The sequence below is a fragment of the Citrus sinensis genome, chromosome 5, assembly GCF_022201045.2.
Source record: "Citrus sinensis cultivar Valencia sweet orange chromosome 5, DVS_A1.0, whole genome shotgun sequence".
NCBI classification, from domain to species: domain Eukaryota; kingdom Viridiplantae; phylum Streptophyta; class Magnoliopsida; order Sapindales; family Rutaceae; genus Citrus; species Citrus sinensis.
In genome coordinates this window covers 37,553,701-37,570,098 of record NC_068560.1, presented here as the reverse complement: position 1 = coordinate 37,570,098, position 16,398 = coordinate 37,553,701, and the positions used below count along the sequence as shown (strand labels likewise).

Sequence of the window (16,398 nt, the reverse complement as noted above, 5' to 3'; positions counted from 1 at the left end):
TAATATTATATTATTCTATAGACAATTAATTGCAACAGCGTAAAATCTTCTATAATTTTCATGAAATTTCAATAAGGTGACGTGAGTCCTGATCAAATGCAGCCGTATGGGCCGTTGGGAGCCCCTAACTAATCTACAGACTGAAGTAGCAGAAAGCAAACCCTCAGGCTCTAGGTATAATCGAACAATGCATACGCCTGACGATCACCCATATGATAAGTTGATAGAATTATCCTATAATTTCAAAGAAAAACTATATTTATTATGTAAGACACAAGTATGCAAATTAGTCTTTAGTTTGTTTATTATGACAAACAGATGGATTCTAATGCAAGTGATCGAATTCGAACCTACTAAACTTCGCCCGACTGGCTAGCTTCATTTTTAAAGGAATAGATAAGATGGTCATAGTAAACTAAATATGAAACACAGTCGAATCTCGAAGAATTACCCTAATTAAAAACTAAAAAAAAAAAAAACAAACAAATAAGTATGCATCAGAGTCATGGAAGTACGAGTTGAAACACAGCCCCCCCCCCCAGTATATATAAACCGGGAGCTTCTCATAGCTCAATATAATCCTCATCATTTGCACACCCTTACCCTTTAAATTTTAATATTAAAAAAATGAAAAAGAACACATTTTATGAAACAAGTGGAAATAAAAAAATTTGTGACGAGGGAGATGGAGCAAGAAATTATTCCCTGGTTAAGCGATCAAGATTCAAGAAGAAGCCACGCCAGATTTCGAAGTTAAGAAGGAGGCACCCGTGACTTTCTTTAACAATATGATTTATATCTAAACACAAACTAAACCCTAGGGTTAAGACTTTTACGGATGACTTAACTATGGTTAGTTAAAACTGAACTAAGGTTAAGTTCTTTTGTCTTGTACAAGTCTCTTATCATTTTTCCATTTGCCATTTTCATTTCGTGAAAAACGGTCACATCCTCTTACAGCAGATTGGGCTTGCAAATGGGCTGGGTGGCTGGGCTGAGATATCCTTTTTCGCCTCGCGCGATCCCCAAGTCTTTGTTGAGCACAAATCAACCACAACCAGACATTTGTCAGTACTTGTTATGAACTGCTCTGTTTGTATTCTCTACTTGTAAATGGGGTGGTTTTGCTTCCGGATAAGTCTCAAAGTGCAATCGCTACTGCACTGATCGCTGAAGCCTCCGTCTCGAGGCTAGAAAGGGAAATGTGTGTAGAAGAATTGTGCTTGAAAGATACACGTGGAGGTATCACGGCACTCATTAATTCTTTGCAAATCAATAATTGAAACGAGCAACTAGTGAAAGTTCAGCAATGCCATTACCGCAACCAGAAACATTTTGCGATGACTTGGACAACGTGCGTCACCTTTACAATACGTGAATAAGGTTAAAATTAATTAATATTAAGCTAATTAATTAACAAATTAAAGATATTTAAGATATGAAATTAATTCTTCCAAATTGGTTACTAGCGAAAAGATGGGAAATAAAACCCTTAAAAAGCAACCCTGCCTCGTCGCGGGGCAAATGTTTTAGCAAAGCTTCGTTATTTCTACTATCAATAAAAGAACACAGAGGATTTGACTTTCCAATTTTGGAAATTGGAATCACGCAGAGAATGAGAGAATACAGATGCGAAAGAAGTTCAAACGAGAAATTTAAGAATATGTAACAAAAAATCAAACAAAAATCTCTAGAGCCTCTCTAATTTACAGTTTTGAACAGTTACTCAACTCCAAACAATATGCTTATAATGCCGAATTAATTAATTAATTCACCCAAGTGAAACTCATCTACAAAAGGGAGTACGCAATTTGTTAGTAGTCTTAGACCTGCAAATCTGAATCCTCTTTTGTCTCGCTTGAGCAGCCAGGGCCGCCCTAGAAATAGTATCACCACTATTTCCAAACTCCATCGCGAAAGACTCCTCTAGCGGGGCGTTCAGATCAAGGGGAAGAGACGGGCCCACTCTGTTACCTTTGACCATGAACAATCCTCCCCCGTTGGATGGTAAGCAGGAGAGGTTTTGCTTTTGCTTTTGGCCATATTGGTACTCTGAACTTTTAATGTTGTGAGCCGTTCGATCCATGATGAGCGGTTGCTGATGTGCCACGTAGGGACTTTGCTGGTGCTGATTCCGAGCATCGAACTGGACTGCGCCCTGGATCGAGGTCGATTCCATTGCATTATCCAAGCTCAATTGGCTCTGTGGTTGTTGCATTTGAAGTTCATAAATCATCTGTTGTAGAAGATAAGTAAATAAAATTAATAGTTTATAAACAAATAAATAATTAAAAAGAGGAAAAAAGAAAAAGAGAGGACAGAAAAATTACCCTTTCTTTCACTGCTTCTTTTAACTTCAAGTTAAGAGCTTTCTGTTGATCATAATAACCCTTCAATTTATTTATTTCCTGTTCCAATTAAACAAAATAAAAAAAATTAATAATTATTTTTGGAAGAGAGAGTGAGAGAGATAATGTTGCACACATGCTCTTTTGTTAGGGTAAAATCCAAGAAAAGGACAAATCAACTGTACTAGAAGAATTAATTAAAAAAAGTTACTGCTTTGAAAATCCGGTTGCTCTCGGTCAACTCTTTTTCCATCTTCAAGAACTCTTCTTTCTTCTGCAACAGCAATTGGTATTTGGTAAACACACAAATTAAAGAAAGTACTGCCAAAACTGAAAATCAAGAAAATAAACACATCTAAAGAAACCCTGAAAACCCGCAATTGAAAATAAAAATAAAAATAAGGGAAACAAAAACAAAAACATACCCTTTTTAAAGAAAGCTTTGGTTTGGAGTGGTGTTTAGTTTTCTCATCAGATTCACTAGGCGAAAACAATAACGGCGATGCAGGGCTGAGAGCCTTGGAACGCTTCTCTTTCTCGGTCTCACATGTTGAAGGAGTGGGCGTAGGGGTAGGGCCCACCACCGCAACAGGAACGGACGGCTGTGATTGTAATGATGATATCAGAGAGGACCTCTTTCTCGTTGCTCCCCATTTGAGGGAAAATTCATGTCGAGACGGAGGCTCTGATCCGGCCATTAGATAAGGAAGCTCTAGTAATATCACTGCGGCTTCCAACTCGGACTTGTCCATTGTAATATTTAAATTGTGAAACCGAGAATAATAATCGCTGCCGCCACAGCCACTGCGTTTCATTGCTTAAACTTACTTCTTGTTTTAATCAAAAGAATGATTTGATTAATTAAAACAAGAACGTAAGTTCTGCGGAGACAAATTAAGGAGAAAAGAGTAGAGAGGAGAGAGGAGGCGAGACTGGATATTGTTTTGTTTTAATTAGCTTGGAAAGGGAGGTTTCTTTCGTTAATATTGGCACGAGAAATCCTTGCCCGGGGTGGGTCTGGCGACACGTGGCGAAACATGGGAGATTCAGATTAGTCTAGGGTTTATTATGGTCTTTTTCGTTATTTTAAATTTTTTATCTTTTCTCTCTCACTTTAATATAGCTCCGTACTCCCATACTGGTAACGACACCTGTTTGGTACAAATAGGCACACTATATATATATATCATTCCTGCAAAAATATATACATTGAGGGATCTAAATGTTATTAATCTACAATATTTTCAATCATAACCTCCGGTAAATCTAACAATTCACTGAAACTTGGGCGCCCGTATGGAAAACGAAAACATATTCTGCTGCACTCCTTTCCGAATCATTAATTCAAAGCCCATTTTGGTGAAATTCTTTAATTTATTCACTTATTTGATTGAATTTGAAAGAACAAAAAAATGCTTTTACTCTCTCATATAAAATGAGGTCTAAGATAATCGTTAGCATTATGCAAATAAATTATGATGATTTTGAGTCTTGATTAATAAAGTACTTTTGATGCATTCTAAAATTTCTAGTCAATTAGATCATGATTTACTTTTTTTCAATCATATTACTTTTGTTTTTAATGAATCTGATTTATTGTCAAAACAATAGCATTAATTTCCTTCACTGAATTAGATCATAAATGCTTATATTGAGCAATCAAAATGAACAGTAAAAAAAAAAAGAGAAAATAAAGATGCACGATTAATTAATTAAATAAGAAAGAGGAAAAATGTTTGAATCTTTCGCGTGTTGCGCACTTGCGCTAACAGCATCGTACGATAATGAAATTGCACATCTTGCTACAGAAGAGGCACAAAATAACATAGAACGAGAAACCAAAGCCGAAAGCGTTGTATGTATAAAACAAGTGTCAAAACTTTTCCAGCATAAGTTTCTTCTTGGAGAAGTTGGCAAAGGCGTTGATGTTGAATCTTCCGTGCAATCGTAGAAAAATGATATAAAACACTGAGATTTCATACGTACAATCTTAAAACAAAAGAAAATAATAATAATAATAATACTACTAATACTTAAAAAAAATAAAATGGTCAGGAATTTTTTCTGGGCCTGTTTTTACTCTTTCTGAATTTCGAGTGAGCGAAAGCTCTTGCAAGCAGAAATATTTGTAGAGAAAAAGGTCTGGAAATTAGTTTTATTAGTTTTTACTATCGATTTTCAAATCTTGATTTACCAAATTAATTAATTAATTAATTAAAGATGCTATTATTGAAATAAAAATGTATTTGGAATTTCACAATATACTTTTATGTCCAAAAAAAAAAAAACCACGTTGGCAATGAGGTCCGTCAGCATGCTGACAAGGACCATTTAGAATTTAGAAAAGATATACCTGATGCCAAATAGCCACAGAATTAATGGGAACAATTTCCCGAAAAATGTGAAGACAATATTATTATACTTTTTGAAGCTAAATTGAAATAAGTAATTTCTAAACTTTTGTCAGTCATAGTTCCAATTTCCCCAGTGGCACCCGAACGATGGACTTTCTTCGGGTTTTCAAATGGACGCATCATTGATCATGCTGTTTCGATTGGTTTTATTCCTTCTCAAAATTTGCATTTGTGATATTTCTTGGCCAAAAGTCGTTCGAATATTTCGGGCCACAGATGATAAAATATCATGGAATGAACCTTACACCATGTCCACGCTGGTTGGTAGCCATTGCTTTGGTAATCATGCGACAGACTCGCAGCATGTTTTGGCAGTCTTGCCATCAGAAATTTCATCTAAACTTTTTAACCATTGAGGCCACCAATTCGGAGTTTCCATGGGCTCTTTCCCTGCTTTTCTGAACTTCTAAAAATAATATCGTGGATAGTAATTATTAGATATGCAGTAACATGTAACTAAATGTTAACTCTAAGTGCCAGTCATTTAGAAGAAGAAATACATGCCATCGCATGTTCCATAAATTTTACTAAACAGTTGTTAAGAACATCAATTTCATTTTTAATCAGCAGTATAAGGTCATTAAAAATACAATGTTTACCGAGTGACAGTGAATAAAGGGTGGAAAAAATACTCAATCACTTGGCTTTTGGTTTCTTCACCACCTTTTTCACTGAGAAGTCATCATCAGAGTCATCCTCGGAGCTTCCATCATCAACCTTCCGCTTCCTTGACTGCTTTGCAGCAACTTTTGATTCTGTTGTGCTCCTCCTATTTAGAGAAACTGGGGAAGATGGTGGTTTTTTCTTTACAGTTACAGAATCAGTGTTTCTCTCTACGGCAGAAATTGCTTTTATTGGGGAACTGAACTTATTCTTTGTCTGTTTTCTTTCAAAAACTTTCTTTGCCGCATCAAATGAGAGTAAACCAGATTCCATCATCCTGCAATAACATAGAGATATGTATATTTCTATTAATACAGGCTTCAAAGTGTCAACACAGAGACCAAAGTGCAGAGAAAGCAAATAATTTGGTATAAAAAAACAGTAGAAGACTGAGTTTTCACTGGTTCAAATGAGCTAAATCAACTGAATAATGATCTATAAGACAAGTTTCCAATTACTAGGAGTTTGATCAAGATTAGGATCATAATGTATATTCTTAATTTACTAGAATCTAGAAAGTAGAGCATTCAATCCATACACTAATTCTGCATTAAATTCAGTAATCAATTCCACCTACCCCTTTGGGAATTGGATCAACAAGAAAGAAAACATTCATTATTAATAATTTCATACACCTGCCACTTGAGCAACATCAAAAGTTTCAATTCATGGAAACTGTTTTGTCTTTCATCCTTTTTCTTTAAGATAACAAAGAGCAGACAAATGAGAATCGTGGGTGTGTATTTCAGCCACTATCAATTGACCAAAAAAGTTATATTGAGGTTCCACTCCATTATGAGAAGATTATGCAAGAAAAAGGAAAGAAACCTTTCGATTACAACCATTTTACCAGAAATTAACTGGGATAGCTTTTAATGTTTATCAGCTTCATAGAAGAAAGGTTAAGAGCAAATACTAGGACAACTTTTCACACTTAAAATGTAAGAGAATTAAACAAATGCAAGTTTATGAATTAATTCAGAGAAAATAAAATGAATACCAGATTGTAAGCAAAAAGTATCTCCAGTTCTTTCACTAGAACCAAAAATTGGGCTGCCTAGGGATATAGATCCCACATGCTCATATATGAGAAGTGGTGGTTAGGGACTGCCAAACAAGGTAGTCTACAATTGAAAATAACACCCATCCTTGAAAGCAAATGCTAGACCCCTATAAGGAGGCAAGAAAGGAAGCACAATAGTAGTAGCAAGTTGGTGACTGAATCCCACCGATTCAGGAAAATGAAAACGCTCAATACTCCACTTTGTCCAAATAATATACCGATTCTGCAATAATACGAACTCAAAAGTTACACAAATAAATAGCACTATGACTACTATGAATGTCACAATGTCTCAATCCAATTCAGTCATCTTGCACATCAATGCTTCACAAAAATCTATAAAATGCAGGATTTCTCCAGTCATCTCCAATTGCAACCTCTAATTTGTTGCCCTAAGGTGAAGATTTTGTGAAACGATGATTAAATAGTGTTTTTTCTACCAAGAGAAGTTCCATTTCACACCCATTAAATAATTTGCTTATCCCTTTCAGATCTTGCAGTCTACTTCCATATCACTATTTTTTAACACTGTTTTCATTGTTTCCACCAGCCTCCAGCAATATAAGCACAGGCAATCCTAACGTTTGGCTGTAATGGCACCCAATACTCATGATTTCTGTTCCTCTTCAATTATGAATAGCAGATATAAGATTATAACCTTTATGGTCTGTGTATTTCTTGATACATGAGGAAATAGAGGGAACTAAAACAATTTTCTTTCCTTTCTATTTTTATTTTTCTAAGTTCAAATGCTGAAGGTAATAAATATAAATTCAGCATGACAAAAAAGTGTTAAATTATGGACAAAAAAGGAAACAATAACAGGAAAAAGCATCTCACCAGAGTTGTGCCATTTCACTGTGGGGAACTTGCTTATACAGTGTTTCATAGAAAATCCTTAGGGGGTCTCTCTGCAATTTCAAAATGCCCCATTACTGAAAAACCATTCAAGAATTCAAGAAAACAAGAACCAAAACAAACACTTAAAAGAAAATTAACCAAAGATACACGACAATAATTTACCTCCTCAGGAGGTTCCCGCTTTTGACCCGGCAAATCGAAAACTTTCCTCTCCTTCTTCTTCCCATTCTGCTGAGCTTCAGATTTCTTCTCCTCCCCCTTGATTTTCTTCTTCTTCACCTCCTTCTCCTCAATTTAATTAATTAAAAGTAAATAAATAAACCACAAAAATATCAAGTAAAAGCTAGTGCCTTACTTAAAACTAAACAAAATTTTCCAAAATCAAAGAAGCCGTTAAGCTAGAACGCGCACTTGAGAGAGGGTTTTCTCTTATTCTTAAAACTTCCCTCCATTTTTCAGATAGATAAAAGTAATTTTTACTAAAAAAAAGAGAGCAAAAAGAAAAACCTTGCTATCAGCCTTAGTAGAAGTAGAGGAGTTCCTAAGGGAGATGGGTTTGTGATCATCATCATCATCATCAATGGCATTGGTTTCCTTCTTGACCTTAGAGCGAGACGCAGCTTTTTTTAGGGGTTTCTGAAAATCATCATCGTCATCTTCATCTTTGGGTTCTAATTTCTTAACTCTGCCATTTGTGGGTTTCTTCTTGCGAGACTCCAACATGCAACTCAAGCTCTTCTCGTCTTCTTTCTTCACTGCCTTTGCATCGTCAGACGGCATCTTCAGAGACTTTGAAGTTCGATTTTGATACCCAGGTATTGGTATTTGGTAAAGTGGTCGCTATGCTGGGAAGCCGCTGCTCCCTTTGTGGGGCTTTCTTATTTTCGTCAGGTGAAAAAGCCTGCCGTTTCGGGGCTTAAGGTTTTCAACGCAAAAACTGAAACCGCAGCGGAGAAAATATTAGCAGCACGGTGTCGTTTCAGAAGAAAGTGAATGACTAATCCAATTTGACGGATCAAAACCTTATGTATTTGGGCTTGACTTTGGGCCGGACCCACTATTCACAATCTCATGCGTCGGTGCAATGCATGGATGTCACTTGTCGCGCATCGATTCTACCACGTATAGGGGAAGGCGGGATGCCGGGAAGCCAGTCACGTCAGAAGGAACTTAATTTTGGATTTTATATATATATATATATAAAGAGTGCAAGTAAAATCGTTTAGAATATATTCCTACTTTATATGTATTTATACTGATACAAAATTTTATAAAAATAGTAAAAAAAATATTTTGGTATCAACAATCAACACCATGGCCAAAAGATTGGTGGGTTGAAGATAGAATCAAAACCCCAGAATTTATACCAAAGCAAGCACTTTGCAGTTTGCATATATAAATGTATCTAGCCAGCTTCACAAAACCTAAAGTTTGAGAACAAATAAAAAGCTTGAAGATCAAAGAGAGATGAGTTTGTTTCACAGAGAAAGCAGAGGGCCAGCATGGAAGCAAGGCTGGACAGAGCGGACTCTAGGCTCCCTTTCAGCACCTCCTCTTCCTTTACTTGCCATTTTTGGGATTATTATTCTTCTTATGACAGTTTCATCTTACATAAAGTACAGGTTGCAGATGCAGTACACTATGCTCAACTTAAAGCTGTTTCTTTTGATTTTGCCTTTGGTGGTGATTTTTGCTGCGCAGTTAGTCTGGTCTTTTAGGCTTGGTTTCACAAGGCGAGGCTTGGATGATATGGCAAGTAACGTGCCCTGGTCTATGGTGGCGCTTGTGATTGTGCTTCTGGTCTTGGTCTCTTACCAGTCTCAAATTCAATCCATGTGGACTCCCAGTTTTTAGACCACTGAAAAAACGTTGTCCTTCCTTTGAAAGGGACGACGTTGTATCTTTGTTTATTAAGTTAAAAGAGCCAGTTTAATTTGTATTGATTTTGTCTCATGGTTCCTCTGAAAGGGATCATATTATGCACTTGTGATTTCTTTCTTTTCACAATTAATATCCAACGTTATATAAATGCATACGAATGTCTGTTACAACCATGATGCTCCAAAAGCTCCATTGAACTATTCCTCATAAACAAGTACAGAGATGTGAGCTTAAAAGGAGTCATGAAACTGTGAATTACAGATATATTTACCTCCACGGTACTGAGTATATAATTTACATCAAATCCACGAAGACACTAGAGAAAATACAACGAGAGAGAGAGAGAGCTGGTAGTGAAGCCCATTGAACAAACACAAAAAAAATATAGCCACACGTTGTCTAATTTTGTGCAGCGGCACCGTTTAGAAGGATCATCTCACATTTAGATGAGGAAGCGAGTTCTTCAATTTGGGAAATTTAAATTTAGACGAGAACAACTTCGGAGTGTCCAAAATGGGAATTACATCAACTGCTTTTCTCTTTGAACTTCTGGTTACCTGATCGACAGAGATTTGTTTGATGAGCTTACATGAAAATAAATAAAGGGATATTTCATTATTTCATCTATTCTACTTTTACATTGAACAACAAGACTTTACTTGTGATAATGCCCTTCTGGTATAGTAAACCCCAACCAAACAAATGTGGGTGTTTTAACATTATGGCAAAGTTATTGTCATATTCTGATATCCCTCTAACTAAACTAAAAGATAGATAATAAATGTACTGGCTTTGGCTGAGAACTAGCCAAGTAGTCACATAAGTTACTCTTCCTTTTAGTTGATCACATGATACCAACTTCAATCACAATTTAATAAGGCTGATTTAAGTCTTGAATATCAAATCTAAAAGGATTGTCGCATCAGTTCATAATAAACTAGAGTAAGAATGTAAGATGTCCCTTGCAAAAAGCCATGCTAATGTTGCATAAAACACATTTGGGAAAGGTAAAATTTACTTTAGATTTTAATTGATGTATCCAAAAAGCATCCAGAAATAAGCAGAAAATGATCACATGAATCTAAGTCGACAAGTAACTCAGTAAAGTAAAAGAAAAGCCAATTTTGAAACTTAGGTAATAATCAACTCATAAGTACCTTTTCAGAGTCCACATGAAGAGGGACTTGTGCAGCTGGCATTTGTTTATTCACAACAACATTATCTCCATTCTTGCCTCCCAGACTTTGAGCTGTTGTTGTGGAATAATTTGACAGAGGCGTCACCGAAGAACTTCCAGACTTTCTTAACCGCCCTTTTATCCCAGCAGTACTACTTCTATTCTGAACACTGTCCCCTGCATTTGAAGTTGTAGCTCCTGCTATGCGAGTGCAACGATTTAAGACTGGTGTATCCGAAGCAGTTCTAGACTTTCTCAACAGCTCCAACTCCTGAGTAAGTCTGGAGATTTCGGTATTCCATTTTTTCGAACCAGTCTCCATCTGAGCAATTTGTGTTTTTAATTTTGCAATAGTTTCATCCTTCTCATTGTTAGACAGCTGAAGCTGCTCCGTGCTAGCAAGAAGTTTCTCAATCCTTTCATTTGCTCGATCGACTTCTGCACGCTTGCTATTAATTTTACTTGTGAGATCATTTTCCATTACCTTATACTGGTTCCATAGAAATGCCCTCTCATCCAAGAATGCAGACACCTCAATTGATTTCGGTTCACCATCCTGCAAACATTAAAATATCACTACATAATAAAATTAAAAAAAAAAATCCTTAAAGATCTCCAGGGAGAAAAAAGAAAAAGAAAAAGTAAAGGATCATACTTTTGGTTTTTGTCTGAGTAAGTCAAACCAGGCCATGAAATCTGCTAACTGATCATCTGTGTACTCTGCAATTACGAACAATGTAATGAAATTCATTTTATTATGTTAAACTAGAACGTCGAGCCTCTTAATAAGTATACTCCTCAATACCTAATCATCCGAAAACTTTTGAGTAAAAATACTACTAAGTGTATGATTGTTGCCCCAGCCACAGTAACTAATATAAAATGGAGAAGACAGTGTCATTGATATTATAAAGAGTAAATTTAAATGAAAATTCCCAACAAACTCAAACCAAATTAACCCATTTAGCCCCTCACTCGCAATCCCAATTAACCAGGTCTAACTTGTTTCTGCTGAATTCACATGTTATAGGACTGATACGTTTTCTTGGTTAGCAGATAATTCATAATTCAACTCACCATATTAGACTATCAGTGTTGGAGAGAACTTAAATACTATGATTAATTGCAAAGATCCCAAAAATAGAACCAATAATGTGAAAAGAAATAAATAAATAAATAAACAAGAACACACATAAACAACAAATACTGACCTAACATAAGCTTTAAAAGAGAAGCCTCTCTAAGCTTCAATCCCACTACCATATCAGACTTCGCCGCATCAAGCAAGTGTATCAGTTCTTGTGACACAATTTCACTCTTCATCTACAAACGAAACGATCGCAAGAAGATCCCCATAAACAAAATATCAATTAAACCTTAAAAGTAAAAAAGAAATAAATAAATACATAAATAATCACAAAAAATTCAAAACCCCCGCTTCAAAAATCAACAAAACTCCGGGCTTACTTGAGAGATATGATCTTCGTAGAGACGAACATCAGATACCCACTTATCATGTTGCATCTTTAAGTGATCTTCGAGAATCTCTCTCTCTTTAACGAGAGTTTCGATCTGTTCTTGTTGGGACTTCAACATTTTGACCAAGATTTTGTCCCGTTTTTGACGTTCCAAAGAGGCTTGAGAGCGCGTTGTTTTTCCCATTCGATAAAATTTGTAATTTAGAGCAAAAGATTGTGAAGCAGAAGAAGAAATTAGCGCTCTTCAGTGTTGAGCAAAATAGTACCGTTGAGATTCAACGGTCGAGTCCTGGCCTATTTTAAAAGAGATAAATAAAGAAGAATGGGGCATGGGGAACTGAACTCCCGACTCTCTAATTCTAAATGACATACAAGTTTTTGTTAACTGGGCAATTTGTACAGGAAAAAAAAAACGCCACTGCAATATATTCGGCCCATTAGTTTTGTAGCCCAGTAGTACTTTTTGACTCCTTTAAAACCTTATTTTTATGATCATAGTTCTACTATTAGAAGAAACTACATTAAAGAATAATTATGGATTTAACCAAATTTTAATATCTTTATGCCAGTAAATCATGACCCTCCCGTATTTAAAACCTAATTTAAGATATAATTAATTTTTTTTAGATAATTTTGAGAGAATAAATAAATAAATTACCTAATGATGAGATTTTAATATATAAAAAATTATGTTTAAAATTTAATTAACTTTATTACAATGTTTTCATCTTTTCTCTATTATTTTTAAAATAAGTACTATAAAAATAACAACAGGATTTCATAAGAGTTTTAAATATTCAAGTACATACACTAATTGGATAACAGATACAATTCATATCATAACCTCAATATATTATTATCAAGTTCAAGTGTGGCCTATGTTTTCTATAAAATGTCGATTTGAGTCAATCACCCAGTTTTTTCCTACTCAACTAATGACGCTCAATTTGCTTAGCTTGGAGGCTGTCATTTTTATTTTTAATTTTTTGGCAACATTCAAACTTTTATATGATAGCCACCTTATTATTTTTTTTTTTTTAAAAAAGGAGACTTTTAGTTTTAGTGTAGCGAAGTTTATGAAACATTAATTCATGTTAACCATAAAAAAAAAAAAAAAAAAACTGAACAAACAATTTGCTGATGGTTCAGTTCATTATAATTTAAATCGAACGTGAATTGAACTGAAGAACCGAACCGAACTGTTTCTATTCGATTTAGTCTAGTCCTTAGTTCGATTTAGAGGCAAAATGAACCGAACTATGTGTTTGAGAAATGTTTTGTATTTTTCACCTGTATTACACATTTTTATTCACATTCACCTGTATTAAAGTACACATTTATACATAATATATTTTGGAATGCATGATGTACGAACTAAGGATGATTTACGAACTACCCGCCAAACATCTCTGAAATTCATTGTTGCATGATACAAGACAATGCTAATATATATTCGTCTTACAGAGTTGAGATTACAAGATTATGAGAGAAATCCCAGGACTTTCAAAGCCATTTATCGGTTCTTGCAAGATATATCCTTCCTGATTACAACCAGTCACGCTCACTGTGTACCGGTTCAAGCTGTAAATTTTATTTTACAGTTAGTATTTTTATTATGGTACTAGATAGCTATCACATATGAAAATACCGATAATGGATTCAGCAAGTTTCTTTCATTCGTTGATGCCCACGAATTGAGGTGGTGTAGTTTCTTGTTGCTAGGTGGTTTTTGTTACTGAGTCTCCGTAAGCGGAGCCATAGCTTCCTCGTTGGCGTGTGTAATCCAGTGTTGCAGAATTGGCATGCTAGCTACCATTGCTTTTCTTCTTCTGTTATGTTTTCTGCTTATGATCTTTTATGCATTTTTAGTAGGTATTCGGTGTATGTATTTGATTTTCTGGAAAATATATGCATTTGATTTGGTGAGTTTGTTGAGCTTTCAACGTAGTACATTCCAGTTTATATACATCCATGAGCAGCGGTTATGTTGTTAACTTGGGAAGAAATATATACACACACACTATCTTTTTGTGGATTAAATGCAGATAGTTGATGTTGTGTGGTACGTGAACAATATTGTATACAGAAATAATATCGTATACGTGAACAGTTACGTCGATCTCAAGTACGAACAGTCAATTCTGATATTACTTGTTGTGCGTGAAAATGTAGAATCAAGACTTCAAGAGTACAAAATAATCACAAGAAAAATAAAGGACATAAAATTTAACGTGGTTCGGCAATATGCCAACATTAACGGGAGCAGGAGAAAATAATTGTATCATTAACAATTATTAGAATATATTATTTAAATAAGAAATCCCACTCTAGTAAATTGTCAAGATGATTGGTGTGTGCTGTATTCGGTATCTAATTTCTAACTAATTTGTCAACACGTTTTGGCCAAATTTATCATAAAGCTTTTCTTTGTTAAAAAAGCTTGGTTTAATTTTCACAAATTTCTACCTCGGTAAAAATTTGTTTAAATCTAAGTTGGCTACCAATGAATCATCATCCCTAAAGTGCCTGCATCTCTATGATTGTCGTACCCAAAATTTGGGATAAGTTGAAACTTTAAACTACCATTTGGTCCGTTCCTTTCTAGTTTTAGAAACCAAGAAACAATGGCTCCAATTGCTGTGGGTGGGACTCAGAATGGAAGTGTTAAAGGACTCGAGACGGCAGGCACGAACGCGATACTTGGAATTGAAGACTTTGATATATTTAGGTTCTTGGATAGACCTAGACCTATAAAAATATAAAGACGAAGAGATCCTTGGATGAAAGATCATTCAGTGAATTGTCGATTCCTTTATCCTCTCGTATAATAGACCGTCTTGAGAATGTATCTCCACTAGGTAGAATGTCCGGCTTTGATACGCCTAGATCAAACGTACAGTTACATTGATTCGCATCCCATGGTAGCTTATGCAGGGGGAGCCTTGAGGCGTTCCTTGTTTTACTTACGTGAGCAGCTAGTTGGGACAATTGCTGCACAGGACCACTCTGCTGAGGAACTAATTATAATCAGGCGAGTCTCTTTTAATTTCTTCACAAAATATATACAGTGTTTTGGTGCTACAAATGTATATTATACACAAGGCCATGCATTCTTTGACAGAAAATTAAGTCCTTAGTTTAATTTGTTTTGTTGTCGTGCGTGGCACGGGCAGGATTTTGTTTGAGATTTTGTTGCTATAGTGCCTTGGCTTTTGTAATGAGTGGAAGGTTAGAAATCTTAACGAACGTCGTATTGAAGACTCTCCATACAGCAGATTCTTTTGGCTTGATATGAAGCAGCTTAATGACATATACAGGTATAAAACACAGGAGTACTCTCATACAGCAGTTAACAAATTCAATGTAATGCCGGATTCTCTAATTGGAAATGTGAGTCATACAAGAATGGATTTTTGTTGGTTTTGTTTAGGAAATTGTGCGGCAATTCTATCATCTTTGGCCACCCCTGAACAAGCTGCAGCCATTATGGATCTCGTCAAATCCCGCTGGGAAGAATTGGTTGGAAAAATGCCTTTGAGGATTTGCTATCCCCCCATTGAAAGCCATGAATTGCGAATTGTAACCGGCTGTGACCCAAACAATACTAAGTGGAGTCATCGCGATGGAGGATCTTGGCCAGGTGACCTTCTAATTATCTTATCCTATCATAACTGATAAATAAACTAAACCGCTAACTGCAGCCTGTATTAACACTGGATGGCCCCAAATTGCGAGACGCGCCGCTGAACTTGCCGAAAGCCGAATGTCTAAAGATCATTGGCCTGAGTACTACGACGGAAAGCATGGTCGTTATGTTGGGAAGCAGGCTTGTGAATTTCAGACATGGTCCATTGCTGGTTTCTTGGTGGCCAAAATTATGCTTGAAGATCATTCTCTTCTGGGTATGATTTCTCTCGAGGCCTCTAGTGAAAAAATCCACTTCGTGGACGTTTTGATACCTCTGAGCTTTTACTTTTCTTATTTGTGCGTCCGTTTCTTTATTTCAACAGTAGTAAGAATCCTTAGATTTTGAAGTAGACAATGCCATTTCGTGTATTTTATACATGCAAGCAATTTCGTGCACTTTACGATCTGATTGGTGGGACTGCAGCACAAAAAATTCGACTCTATAATTGGTTGGCTGTCTTTTTTTCAATTAATTTGTAATCTATTAGGATTAGCTTAGAAAAATACACTATGAGAATTACAAGATGCTCGATATGGACGATGATTATTGTTGGCATAGTAGAATTTTGATGATTATTGGACATAGAGGAGAATAATGAGATTAGTGGCTCAAATAATTTTATTTTAAGTAGTGTATCAATGATCAGGATTTGAGCATTTAAGATGTGAGTGCAAAGTATTTAAATTATAAAATTTGGGATAAATTTAGTTCAGTATTGAATTATTATCCAAAGAAAACTGAGTGGGGTGGCCTTGGAACTATCTTCACTCCTGTGGGTAGCTGACCAAAATTATCCGATAAGTGCAACTGCCCATAAGCCATTAA

At 35.6% G+C, this 16,398-nt stretch overlaps 4 protein-coding genes and 1 pseudogene across 6 annotated transcripts; 2 read left to right on the top strand and 3 right to left on the bottom strand.

Annotated features, from left to right (window-relative positions):
* Window positions 1-1,637: 1,637 nt before the first annotated feature.
* LOC102630528 (uncharacterized) lies at window positions 1,638-3,318 on the bottom strand. The gene is made up of 4 exons (XM_006473601.4): window positions 2,774-3,318; window positions 2,560-2,622; window positions 2,331-2,408; window positions 1,638-2,236 (listed from the first exon to the last, which is right to left on the bottom strand). Exons 1-4 carry the CDS (start codon window positions 3,161-3,163, stop codon window positions 1,787-1,789), a joined length of 981 nt encoding a protein of 326 aa, XP_006473664.2. The 5' UTR covers window positions 3,164-3,318; the 3' UTR covers window positions 1,638-1,786.
* A 1,927-nt stretch (window positions 3,319-5,245) lies between these two features.
* LOC102629837 (uncharacterized) lies at window positions 5,246-8,331 on the bottom strand. Of its 3 annotated transcripts, none has more exons than XM_006473598.4 (4): window positions 7,857-8,331; window positions 7,512-7,637; window positions 7,329-7,399; window positions 5,246-5,702 (listed from the first exon to the last, which is right to left on the bottom strand). In XM_006473598.4, exons 1-4 carry the CDS (start codon window positions 8,127-8,129, stop codon window positions 5,399-5,401), a joined length of 774 nt encoding a protein of 257 aa, XP_006473661.2. In that variant the 5' UTR covers window positions 8,130-8,331; the 3' UTR covers window positions 5,246-5,398. The 3 variants fall into 3 exon arrangements, with proteins under 3 accessions (XP_006473661.2, XP_006473662.2, XP_006473663.2); XM_006473599.4 differs by having other exon boundaries at window positions 7,512-7,634; XM_006473600.4 differs by having other exon boundaries at window positions 7,512-7,631; window positions 7,857-8,329.
* Window positions 8,332-8,581: 250 nt separating this feature from the next.
* LOC102629274 (uncharacterized) lies at window positions 8,582-9,292 on the top strand. The gene has a single exon (XM_006473596.4). The coding sequence runs from the start codon at window positions 8,817-8,819 to the stop codon at window positions 9,201-9,203; it is 387 nt and encodes a 128-aa protein (XP_006473659.2). The 5' UTR covers window positions 8,582-8,816; the 3' UTR covers window positions 9,204-9,292.
* Window positions 9,293-9,475: 183 nt separating this feature from the next.
* Window positions 9,476-12,244, bottom strand: LOC102629558 (uncharacterized). Its single transcript, XM_006473597.4, has 5 exons — window positions 11,875-12,244; window positions 11,619-11,730; window positions 11,063-11,127; window positions 10,388-10,963; window positions 9,476-9,787 (listed from the first exon to the last, which is right to left on the bottom strand). The coding sequence occupies exons 1-5, from the start codon at window positions 12,067-12,069 to the stop codon at window positions 9,662-9,664; spliced, it is 1,074 nt and encodes a 357-aa protein (XP_006473660.2). The 5' UTR covers window positions 12,070-12,244; the 3' UTR covers window positions 9,476-9,661.
* A 2,265-nt stretch (window positions 12,245-14,509) lies between these two features.
* LOC102627063 (probable alkaline/neutral invertase B) lies at window positions 14,510-15,912 on the top strand (annotated as a pseudogene).
* Window positions 15,913-16,398: the final 486 nt, after the last annotated feature.

Coding starts and splice junctions, on each gene's coding strand:
- LOC102630528 (XM_006473601.4), bottom strand. CDS start 3,163: ATGAAACGCAGTGGCTGTGGCGGCAGCGATTATTATTCTCGGTTTCAC. Junction 2,623..2,773: donor CAAAGCTTTCTTTAAAAAGG/GTATGTTTTTGT, acceptor TTGCTGTTGCAG/AAGAAAGAAGAGTTCTTGAA. Junction 2,409..2,559: donor GCAACCGGATTTTCAAAGCA/GTAACTTTTTTT, acceptor TAATTGGAACAG/GAAATAAATAAATTGAAGGG.
- LOC102629837 (XM_006473598.4), bottom strand. CDS start 8,129: ATGCCGTCTGACGATGCAAAGGCAGTGAAGAAAGAAGACGAGAAGAGC. Junction 7,400..7,511: donor AGCGGGAACCTCCTGAGGAG/GTAAATTATTGT, acceptor TTGAAATTGCAG/AGAGACCCCCTAAGGATTTT. Junction 5,703..7,328: donor AGTGAAATGGCACAACTCTG/GTGAGATGCTTT, acceptor ATGTTATTGCAG/GATGATGGAATCTGGTTTAC.
- LOC102629274 (XM_006473596.4), top strand. CDS start 8,817: ATGAGTTTGTTTCACAGAGAAAGCAGAGGGCCAGCATGGAAGCAAGGC.
- LOC102629558 (XM_006473597.4), bottom strand. CDS start 12,069: ATGGGAAAAACAACGCGCTCTCAAGCCTCTTTGGAACGTCAAAAACGG. Junction 11,731..11,874: donor ACGAAGATCATATCTCTCAA/GTAAGCCCGGAG, acceptor TTTCGTTTGTAG/ATGAAGAGTGAAATTGTGTC. Junction 10,964..11,062: donor TACTCAGACAAAAACCAAAA/GTATGATCCTTT, acceptor TAATGTTTGCAG/GATGGTGAACCGAAATCAAT.